A 12,019-nucleotide genomic window follows, 5' to 3' on the forward strand; every position below is an offset into this window, starting at 1 on the left:
TTCTCTTATGTAATAAGGTCACATTTGCATTTAAAATATTCCACATATCATACCAATCATGAGTCGGCGTTGCCGACGGAGACACCACAATCATCTGCTCCACCTCCTCCTTGGATGAGCCTTCCGCTTCAGACATGCCGACACATGCGTACCGACACCCCCACACACACACAGGGATATATCTATAAGGGGACAGTTTCCCCAACAAGGCCCTTTGGAGAGACAGAGAGAGAGTATGCCAGCACACACCCAGCGCCAACTGACACTGGAACCAATTCCCAGATAAAGCGCTTTTATATATATTAACTGTGATATACACTCACTGCGCCTACATGTGGCTCTGGGACGAACAGCGGGGGGAGACCTGCGTTCCGATCCCTCTAGAGCTAATGGTGTCCAGTAGCCTAAGAAGCAGAGCCTATCACTTAAGTAGGTCTGCTTCTCTCTCCTCAGTCCCACGATGCAGGGAGCCTGTCGCCAGCAGTGCTCCCTGAAAATAAAAAACCTAACAAAATTCTTTTATCAGAGAAACTCCGTAGAGCTCCCCTGTAGTGCACCCATTCTCCTCTGGGCACAGAATCTAACTGAGGTCTGGAGGAGGGGCATAGAGGGAGGAGCCAGTGCACACACATACTAAAAGTTCTTTATAGTGCCCATGTCTCCTTCGGAGCCCGTCTATACCCCATGGTCCTTACGGAGTCCCCAGCATCCTCTAGGACGTAAGAGAAATAAGATTTTAAACCTACTGGTAAATCTTTTTCTCTTAGTCCGTAGAGGATGCTGAGGACTCCGTAAGGACCATGGGTATAGACGGGTTCCGCAGGAGACATGGGCACTCTAAAGGCTTTAGATGGGTGTGCACTGGCTCCTCCCTCTATGCCCCTCCTCCAGACCTCAGTTAAAGAACTGTGCCCAGAGGAGACGGACAGTACGAGGAAAGGATTTTTGTTAATCTAAGGGCAAGATACATACCAGCCCACACCATCCACACCGTACAACATGGAATATACGAACCAGTTAACACTATGAAACAAAACAGCATCAGCCAGAGACTGATCAAAACTGTAACATAACCCTTATGTAAGCAATAACTATATACAAGCCTTGCAGAATTTAGTCCGCACTGGGACGGGCGCCCAGCATCCTCTACTGACTAGGAGAAAAAGATTTACCGGTAGGTTTAAAATCTTATTTTCTCTTACGTCCTAGAAGATGCTGGAGACTCCGTAAGGACCATGGGGATTATTCAAAGCTCCATACCGGGCGGGAGAGTGACGATGACTCTGCAGCACCGACTGAGCAAACATGAGGTCCTCATCAGCCAAGGTATCAAACTTATAGAATTTAGCAAAAGTGTTTGAACCCGACCAAGTAGCTGCTCGGCAAAGCTGTAAAGCCGAGACGCCTCGGGCAGCCGCCCAAGAAGAGCCCACCTTCCTAGTGGAATGGGCCTTTAACGAATTTGGTAACGGCAATCCAGCCGTAGAATGAGCCTGCTGAATCGTGTTACAGATCCAGCAGGCAAAAGTCTGCTTAGAAGCAGCAGCGCCAACCTTGTTGGCTGCATACAGGACAAACAGTGCCTCTGTTTTCCTAACCCGAGCCGTCCTGGCTACATAAACTTTTAAGGCCCTGACTACATCAAGAGACTTGGAATCCTCCAAGTCACCCATAGCCACAGGCACCACAATAGGTTGGTTCATATGAAACGATGAAACCACCTTAGGCAGAAATTGAGGACGAGTCCTCAACTTTGCTCTATCCACATGGAAAATCAGATAGGGGCTTTTGTGAGACAAAGCCGCCAATTCGGACAACCGCCTCGCAGATGCCAAGGCTAACAACATGACCACTTTCCAAGTGAGAAATTTTAACTCAAATGTTTGAAGAGGTTCAAACCAGTGTGACTTAAGGAATTGTAACACCACGTTAAGGTCCCATGGCGCAACTGGGGGCACAAAAGGAGGCTGGATGTGCAGCACTCCCTTTACAAAAGTCTGGACTTCTGGGAGAGAAGCCAATTCCTTCTGAAAGAATATTGACAATCTGCATCTTAATGGTGCCTAACTTTAGGCCCATATCCACTCCTGTCTGCAGAAAGTGGAGAAAACGGCCCAGGAGGAAATCTTCCGTAGGAGCATTCTTGGCTTCACACCAAGATACATATTTCCTCCAGATACGGTGATAATGTTTCGCCGTCACCTCCTTCCTAGCTTTTATCAGAGTAGGGATGACTTCCCCCGGAATACCTTTCCTAGCTAGGATTTGGCGTTCAACCGCCATGCCATCAAACGTAACCGCGGTAAGTCTTGGAACACGCAGGGCCCCTGCTGCAACAGGTCCTCCCTGGGAGGAAGAGGCCACGGATCTTCTGTGAGCATTTCCTGAAGATCTGAATACCAGGCCCTTCGAGGCCAATCCGGAACAATGAATATTGTCTGGACTCTTTTTCGTCTTATGATTATCAGTATATTTGAAATGAAGACTGCTGACAGCGCGCTTACGTGATTTTCCGCCCAGCGAAGAATCCTGGTGGCTTCCGCCACTGCCACTCTGCTCCTTGTCCCGCCTTGGTGGTTTACATGAGCCACGGCTGTGACGTTGTCCGATTGAATCAGAACAGGTAGGTCGCGAAGAAGAGTCTCCGCTTGTCGTAGGCCGTTGTGTATGGCCCTTCATTCCAGCACGTTGATGTGTAGACAAGCCTCCTGGCTTGACCACAGTCCTTGAAAATTTCTTCCTTGTGTGACTGCTCCCCATCCTCGGAGGCTCGCGTCCGTGGTTACCAGAATCCAGTCTTGAATGCCGAACCTGCGACCCTCTAGAAGGTGAGCACTCTGAAGCCACCACAGGAGAGACACCCTGGGCGACAGGCTTATTTTCTGATGTATTTGTAGATGGGACCCCGACCACTTGTCCAGATGGTCCCACTGAAATGTCCTTGCATGGAACCTGCCGAAGGGGATGGCCTCGTAGGTCGCCACCATCTTTCCCAGTACTCGAGTGCATTGATGAACTGACACTCTTTTTGGCTTTAACATGTCTCTCACCATGCTCTGGAGTTCCTGGGCTTTTTCCGTTGGGAGAAAAACCCTCTTCTTTTCCGTGTCCAGAATCATGCCCAACAATGATAGCCGAGTCGTTGGAATCAACTGCGACTTTGGCAGATTTAGGATCCAGCCGTGTTGCTGCAGCACTCTCAGGGAGAGTGACACGCTTTCAGCAACTGATCTCTCGATCTCGCTTTTATCAGGAGATCGTCCAAGTATGGGATAATTGTGACTCCTTGCCTGCGTAGGAGCAGCATCATTTCCGCCATTACCTTGGTGAAAATCCTCGGGGCCGTGGACAGCCCAAACGGCAACGTCTGAAACTGGTAATGACAGTCCTGTACAGCGAATCTCAGGTACGCCTGATGAGGAGGATAAATGGGGACATGAAGGTATGCATCCTTTATGTCTAGTGATACCATAAAATCCCCCCCTTCCAGGCTGGAGATCACTGCCCGGAGAGATTCCATCTTGAATTTGAACCTCTTTAGATACAGGTTTAGGGATTTTAGATTCAGAATGGGTCTGACCAAGCCATCCGGTTTCGGGACCACAAATAGGGCTGAATAGTACCCTTTCCCCTGTTGTATTAGGGGAACCTTGATAATCACCTGCTGTCGACACAGCTTTTGTATTGCAGCTAAAACAAGTGACTTTAAAAATCGGCGAGGAGGCACTTCTTTGAATTCCAGTTTGTAGCCTTGGGATACAATTTCTATCACCCAAGGATCCAAATCTGACAGAACCCAGACCTGGCTGAAGAGTCGAAGACGTGCCCCCACCGGCGCGGACTCCCGCAGTGGAGCCCCAGCGTCATGCGGTGGATTTTGTAGAAGCCGGGGAGGACTTCTGTTCCTGGGAACTAGCCGAAGAAGGCATTCTTTTCCCTCTACCTTTACCTCTGGCGAGGAAGGACGAGCCCCGACCTCTTCTGGACTTATGCGACTGAAAGGACTGCATCTGATATTGAGGTGTTTTCTTTTGCTGTGGGGGAACATAAGGCAAAAAAGAAGATTTACCAGCGGTAGCTGTGGAAACCAGGTCCGCGAGGCCCTCCCCAAATAAAATCTCACCCTTGTAAGGCAAAGTTTCCATGTGTCTCTTTGAAGCGGCATCACCCGTCCATTGGCGGGTCCACAGGGCTCGCCTAGCAGAAATTGCCATTGCATTGGCTCTTGAACCCAACAGCCCAACGTCTCTCGCAGCGTCTCTCATATATAACGCTGCGTCTTTAATATGACCCAAGGTCAATAAAATGCTATCCTTATCTAGGGTGTCAATGTCAGATGACAAGTTATCTGCCCATGCTGCTATTGCGCTACATACCCATGCCGACGCTACTGCCGGTCTGATCAAGGCACCCGTATGTGTATAAATTGATTTTAAGGTAGTCTCCTGTCTGCAATCAGCAGGATCCTTGAGGGCTGCCGTATCTGGAAACGGTAGCGCCACCTTTTTGGAAAAGCGCGTCAAAGCCTTGTCCACCCTGGGTGAGGATTCCCACCGTAACCTGTCCTGTGCGGGGAAAGGATACGCCATAAGAATTCTCTTGGGAATCTGCAGTTTCTTGTCCGGAGTTTCCCAAGCTTTTTCAAACACAGCGTTCAGCTCATGAGATGGGGGAAAAGTTACCTCAGGTTTCTTCTCCTTAAACATGCATACCCTTGTGTCAGGCACCGAGGGGTCCTCTGTGATAGGCAAAACATCTTTTATTGCAATAATCATATAATGAATACTTTTGGCCACCCTTGGGTGTAACTTTGCATCATCGTAGCCGACACTGGAGTCAGAATCCGTGTCGGTATCAGTGTCTGCTACCTGGGACAGGGGACGTTTATGAGAGCCCGAAGGGCCTTGTGACACAGTCAAAGCCATGGATTGACTCCCTGATTTTTCTCTGGACTCTGCTTTGTCCAATCTTTTATGTAATAAAGACACATTTGCATTTAAAACATTCCACATATCCAACCAATCAGGTGTCGGCGTCGCCGACGGAGACACCACAAGCATCTGCTCTACCTCCTCCTTAGACAAGCCTTCCGCTTCAGACATGTCGACACACACGTACTGACACTCCCACACACACTGGGATATACAATTATGGGGACAGCCCCCCAATAAGGCCCCTTTGGAGAGACAGAGAGAGAGTATGCCAGGCACACCCAGCGCCTCAGGACACTGGAATAAAATCCCAGACTGTACAGCGCTCTTTTATAGAATAAATAATACACTCACTGCGCCAATTAAATGTGCCCCCCCTTTTTTGCCCTCTGTACTTGCTCAGCAGGGGAGAGTCCGGGGAGCAGCTTCTCTGCAGCTTGCTGTGGAGAAAACTGGCGCTGGTTAGTAATGGAGGATCAAGCTCCGCTCCCCTCAACGGCGGGCTTTGGTCCCGCTCAAATTCTTCATACTGGCGGGGGGTTTTCAATATACTGCCTCCACAGTATCTAATATATTAGCCAGTGTCCCTTGAGGTGAATATTGCTGCCCAGGGCGCCCCCCCTGCGCCCTGCACCCGTACAGTGCTTTCTGTGTGTGTATGTGTGGGAGCAATGGCGCACAGCGTTACCGCTGCGCGGTACCTCAGTGAAGATTTGAAGTCTTCTGCCGCCTGTGAAGTCTTCTTTCTTCTTATACTCACCCGGCTTCTATCTTCCGGCTCTGTGAGGAGGACGGCGGCGCAGCTCCGGGACGAACAGCGAGGACGACACCTGTGTTCCGACCCTCTGGAGCTAATGGTGTCCAGTAGCCTAAGACGCAGAGCCTATCAGTAAAGGAGGGCTGCTTCTCTCCCCTCAGTCCCACGATGCAGGGAGCCTGTTGCCAGCACTGCTCCCTGAAAATAAAAAACCTAACAAAAAGTATTTTCAGAGAAACGCAGTAGAGCTCCCCTGCAGTGCATCCAGTCTCCTCTGGGCACAGGATCTAACTGAGGTCTGGAGGAGGGGCATAGAGGGAGGAGCCAGTGCACACCCATATAAAGTCTTTAGAGTACCCATGTCTCCTGCGGAGCCCGTCTATACCCCATGGTTCTTACGGAGTCCCCAGCATCCTCTAGGACCTAAGAGAAATAAAAAGATAAAAACTTCTATATAGGTGGGGGGAAAGGGGGGTAGGGACAGCTATATAGTTTCAGGGGAAGGGGGGTAGGGACTGCGGTGCATGCGCAGTTCAGACCCGATTTACAAGATATTTTGTGTGTGGCCCTCGACTATTCACTGGAAGTGTTTAGCGGCCCACCAGCTGAAATAATTGCCCACCCCTGCTCTAGGACATAAGAGAAGAAAATAAAACTCATGTCAACCTTTTTTCATGTCGACCTATAGACCATATAGAAAATTATTATTAACAGAGATTCACGGTCACATTGAAAATCCAAACCATAATTCTATAGCTGCTGTATAGGGTACTATAAAGCCTTTTATAGACACAGTTGTTCCACCTGCTTAACAGCAGCAATAATTATGTGTCCCACAGTGTTCTATACTATCTCCCTTGCAGTATACATGCTACCACTAGGTGAAATAATCAGACATCATGGCCTGGTCTACCACTGCTATGCAGATGATACACAACTGTACAAGTCCTTTGCTCCAGGTACGGATAACCCAATAACAACCCATAATGGCTGCCTAGCCGAGCTCCAGGAGTGGATGAGTGCCAGTTGGCTGAGACTGAACCCTGATAAATCAGAAGTCCTGATGATAAGTCACAGGACAAGACTGCAGCATGGCCAACTGACAGGACTTACTCTTGGGGGTTCAGAACTACAAACACTGATCATGTATGGAATCTTGGTTTTGTCCTGGATAGTGACCTGCCACTTAAACATCAGGTGTCAGCCACAATCAAATCCTCATTCTTACATCTGAGGAACATATCCAGAATCAAGCACTTAATTCCCTCAGAAGACCTGCCTAAAGTCATACATGCATATACATGCATTTGTATCTTAATGCCTAGACTACTGCAATGCCGTCTACCTTAGTCTCCCAGCAAAAGAATTGCACAGCTTGCAGATGGTACAAAATGCAGCTGCCAGACTATTAACCAACCAGCCCCATTCTAGCCACATAACACCCATCCTCTACTCCCTTCACTGGCTATCTGCAAAATGGCGAATCATGTTCAACATTGGCTTACTCACTTTCAAAGCCCTACATGACCAGGGCCCTAGGTACTTGAAGCAGCTTCTGATACCTTACTGTCCCACTTGATTACTGTGATCTGTGGATGAAAGACTATTAGCAGTACCTAGAATCTCCTGTAATTCATCTGGGTGTCGAGCTTTCAACTTTTACCTCCGACTCTATAGAAATCTCTTCCCCACACAGTATATAAATATAATAATAATTATTATTATTATAATAAATCTTTTCCCCAATGAATTGTGGTTACGCAGGTGGCCGCTGTCACAACATGGTTGATCAAACATTTTACCCTACTGGACACCCTCGGGCTCTAGCAAACAACTAAAAATATTGGGGGTTGCATCAGGATGTTCTACACACCAGAAGGCAAGACAGCTACGTCATTAGAAAAGCTGAACATAACCAGAACATGTGGGAACAGTGGCGGATTTAGGGGGGGGGGGGGGCACCAGGGCACGTGCCCCCCGTCATTTTTAGTAGATTTTTGCATCTTATTTTTTTTTAAGTGCGCGCGGCGGGCGCAGCGCGCACTTCCGATATGATGAGGCTGCTGCAGCTGCCAATGGTCCAGGATTGGCTCCCTTGAGAAACGTGACATGCAGTCGTCAGTGCATGTCACGTTTCTGTGCAGAGGAGCCGAGCAGGAGGAGATCCCAGCTTCAGCCCGCCGCCACTGAGGGACAACACCGTCCGTGACCCAGCCGCCAGTCATACAGCGCTGCTCAGCCGGCCCTGATCACCCCCTTCCTCCTCCCCCACATGGAGAGCCGTGGCACAGGCAACAGTGCCCGATCTGACCACCCGCCCTTTTCAGTTGAGCCTGACAGGGGATGCGGCTGCTATGGGGCATGGACTTTTTACAGGTCCCGCCGCTCCCCTGCAACCAGACACCTGTATTGTCTTCCAACGCTGGTCCTTTAGCCCAACCAGCTCTCCCCAGAGCTCAGCTCCATGCTGCAGAGTGCACGCTGCACGGAATCTCGGATTTCCACCCCTGTGCCTGCCCTGCCACCTGCTCAGTACCTAGGTGAGTGCCCTGCCATAATGTGTAAAAAGGGGACGCTGTCTGCCATAATGTGTAAAAAGGGGTCGCTGTCTGCCGTAACGTGTAAAAAGAGGACTGGGGGACTCTGTCTGCCGTAATGTGTTAAAAGGGGGATGCTGTCTGCCGTAATGTGCAAAAAGGGGACGCTGTCTGCCGTAATGTGTAAAAAGAGGGACGGTCTGCCGTAATGTGTAAAAGGGGCTCTACCTGGTGTAGTGGCGCTAGTGTGCGGGCGTAATTTGAATAATGGAGACTACTGTGCACCGTAGTATGAATTGGTATTATTTTGTGGCCACACCCCTTCCCCATGAAGCCATGCCCCTATATATTTTTTGCGCGTTTATGGCGCGCACTGCCCCCGTCTTGCATGGGGAGGAGGGAGGCGCCAATGCCGTTTCTTTCACATAGCGCCAAAATGCCTAGTTACGGCACTGGTGGGTACCTATCAGGAGCATTGGGTACTCGACTGGACTGTACTCCTGGGCACCTGGCTACACAGCAGAAGTGGGTCTGATGTCAGAGGGCTTCCAGTTCAGATGGAGATGCTTAATTCAATGTGTATGTATGTATGTAACTGTATTAATGTGTGTATATATAGCCAGTTGGTGCTTCCCTCCCCTCTGTAGAATAACATATACCCACCCCACTATTGGCCTTCCATATGGAGGAGACACCCTCACTGCTGCCCTACCCTCCATATCCCCCCTTCCCTCCTCCTACTGCCCTTGTTGTGAGGCCACGCGCACGTTCATGGGACCGCACGCCGAAGGCGTGCACAAGGTGCCCCCCCCCAGCCATTTTTTCCTGGATCCGCCCCTGTGTGGGAATACACCTCCAACATACTGTACTTAGAAAGAACCTGGATGTAAGCTCTGGAAGATACCCAAAGAGTAATAATAATAATAATAATAATAATAATTATTATATATATATATATATATATATATATAATGTATTATTATTATTTTATACATACTATAATGGGACGGGGCCATTTTGATGCCACCTCAACCACAACCCTCTGACGAACCCACGTTGAAGAGAATCCAATCCCACCGGGAATTCTGGGATAGATCATTTTTCAACCCTAAAGGGTACACTGTGGAGAAAACATGTTAGAAAGAGAAAATACACAACAGAGCTTAGTGCTCACCTTGTTTTCTTCTTCAACTGAGTACAGCAAAAAATAATTTTAGCAAGTTAAAATGAAGCTAAACTGAGCAGTGTGTTTTGATATAATGTAGACCATAGAGTAATGAACTACACTTGACTGTTTACTCAAAGTTGCCTACTGAGTATTCTCATGTTTATGTGAAAATTTCACTGCAAATTATATAATGAAGTAGGGACTGCTGGAACACTGAACCATAATAAATGTGTTTTCAAATTGCAATCTGGCTGGACCAATATGCGATCTGTGATATGTCATACGTCAAACTCCTATTTTCTATTATTCTATAAATTGCCAGACCGCAAGATGGGTCTCCTTACTTAACACAATGGCACAATTTATAGTGTGTGTGCACGTGTGTGTACATATCGTCTATATAATAAAAGGCTAATCTCTATTGGGGGAATTCAAGTGTTTTGCCTGCTGGCGGCCACTACATGGCGCCCAACGGAGCAATTCAAGTGTTTCTCCGTTTGGGTACGCACAGCCGCCGGCGGTGACATTATTGTTATGTTGTTCCATCATTTTGAGGGGCTGGTAACTAGTTAATAAAAATAGCAATGAAGATAAATACCTGTTGTATTCTGCACCTCTGAAAAGATTTAAAGGATTCCTCCACACTTTACATTCTAGAAAGGCAAAATAAGTGTTACTAGCACAGTTTATAGACTTAAATAAGATGGGTGGAACTTAGCTTCGGAAAAAAAGCCCAGATATTCACTCCCCCTAGTACCAGAGCCTGACAGATCTCTTGCCAGCCCTGAGTGAATGTACTCAAACTGTTATATTGTACTACACTACATATAAAATCCATGCTGTGGAACAGGCTACCTAGGAGCCACATCTGGCTGTCTCCTGGGGGTATATTTAATAAAAAGCGGGTTTTTATTAGTGGAGATGTTGTCAATAGCAACCAATCAGCTATAACTTATTATTTATCTAGCACCTTCTAGAAGATAATAGCTATGGGCAACATCTCCACTTCTAAAAACCTGCACTTCAGTAAATATACCCCCTGGAGTCTGTCCGTCTTATTAAGACAAACTCTGGCAGATACAAGCAACAAGTTATTTGATTAGTTTCCCTTCGTGAAATCTTGTTTTTATTGACAAAACTGAGAAATGTCCTCATATGGAAGCCCCCAATTTAATTAGATGGCATCTTGAGAGACTTCATACCCATTGGCTCTCCACAGGATGCTCCCATTCCTACTAATGCTATCCATTAACTTGGCTGCTGGTATATTGGAAATGGGCAGACTAAACTAAATACATTTTCAGGATACTGTATTGTGCAATTATTTATTATTTATTGTTGCTGATCAGTAGCCACCATTAACAGTGTGTTGTGTGTGTGTGTGTGTGTGTGTGTGTGTGTGTGTGTGTGGGGGGGGGGGGGGGGGGGGGGACGACAATAAAAACTGTTATATTGGGCACAGGGTGCAGGACATGGGCTCTACGTAATGGGCAAACTTAAACATTGCTAGTGGTCAAATTATAGTGTTTTGTTTTCACTTTTCATAATACAGGTGGAGTATCCCTTATCCAAAATGCTTGGGACCAGAGGTATTTTGGATATGGGATTTTTCCGTATTTTGGAATAATTGCATACCATAATGAGATATCATGGTAATGGGACCTAAATCTAAGCACAGAATGCATTTATGTTACATATACACCTTATACACACAGCCAGAAGGTCATTTTAGCCAATATTTTTTATAACTTTGTGCATTAAACAAAGTGTGTCTATATTTACACAATTCATTTATGTTTCATATACACCTTATACACACAGCCTGAAGGTCATTAAATACAATATTTTTAATAACTTTGTGTATTAAACAAAGTTTGTGTACATTGAGCCATCAAAAAACAAAGGTTTCACTCTCTCACTCCCACTCAAAAAAGTCCGTATTTCGGAATAATCCGTATTTCGGAATATTTGGATATGGGATACTCAATTTGTATGTAAGTTATTGGGAAGGGAATGAGACACATACACAATAGATAGGGGTTGAGGAGATAAGAGGGATGGTATCGCTATCCCGGCGGTTGAAATCCCGATGGCTAGGAAGCTGACAGCGGCATCCCGACTTTCAAAATCCTGATGGATCCCGGTGAGTATTTTAACCCTAATCCTATCCTACCCCTCCCGCAACCTAACCCAAGTCCTTACCCACTCTTCCCACAGCCTTACCCTATCCTACTCCTCTAGCAGCATAAGCCTAACCTTTACCGTCACCTCCCGCAGTCTAACCCTAACCCTGGTACTCACCGTTGGGATCCACTGGCATTCTGACCCTCAGCATTTCAACTTCATCCCGAGACGGACACACAAAATCACATAAATGGTGGGTGGTAATTATAGGTTTTTTTTCTTGTCAGGTTATTTAACCAATTACATCTATATCCATACAGCTTTTCTTTGTGCAGATTAGACATTAAGAATGTACACCTCTTAGGACTGTCTTGTGTTACTTGGGTGGTTTGCTTCTTCTGTCTCTAGTACTAGTCACCAAATTTTATCTCTAATTCCCAAACTTTCTATGTTTGATAGAAGTGTTAAAAACTTTTTTCTTATTTTTTTGTGTAACTAGAAG

The 12,019-nt window shown here is 46.9% G+C and overlaps 1 protein-coding gene across 4 annotated transcripts in view; it reads right to left on the bottom strand.

Moving 5' to 3' along the window:
- The window catches only part of ST7L (suppression of tumorigenicity 7 like), a 271,485-nt gene that overhangs the window by 142,836 nt on the left and 116,630 nt on the right, over positions 1-12,019 (bottom strand). For all 4 annotated transcript variants that reach the window (XM_063955386.1, XM_063955385.1, XM_063955384.1 and 1 more), the window contains one exon: positions 9,992-10,046. In XM_063955386.1, the coding sequence (XP_063811456.1) occupies positions 9,992-10,046 (55 nt within the window). The remainder of the gene's footprint in view (positions 1-9,991; positions 10,047-12,019) is intronic.

This window comes from Pseudophryne corroboree, chromosome 2 (assembly GCF_028390025.1).
Source record: "Pseudophryne corroboree isolate aPseCor3 chromosome 2, aPseCor3.hap2, whole genome shotgun sequence".
Classification (NCBI taxonomy): domain Eukaryota; kingdom Metazoa; phylum Chordata; class Amphibia; order Anura; family Myobatrachidae; genus Pseudophryne; species Pseudophryne corroboree.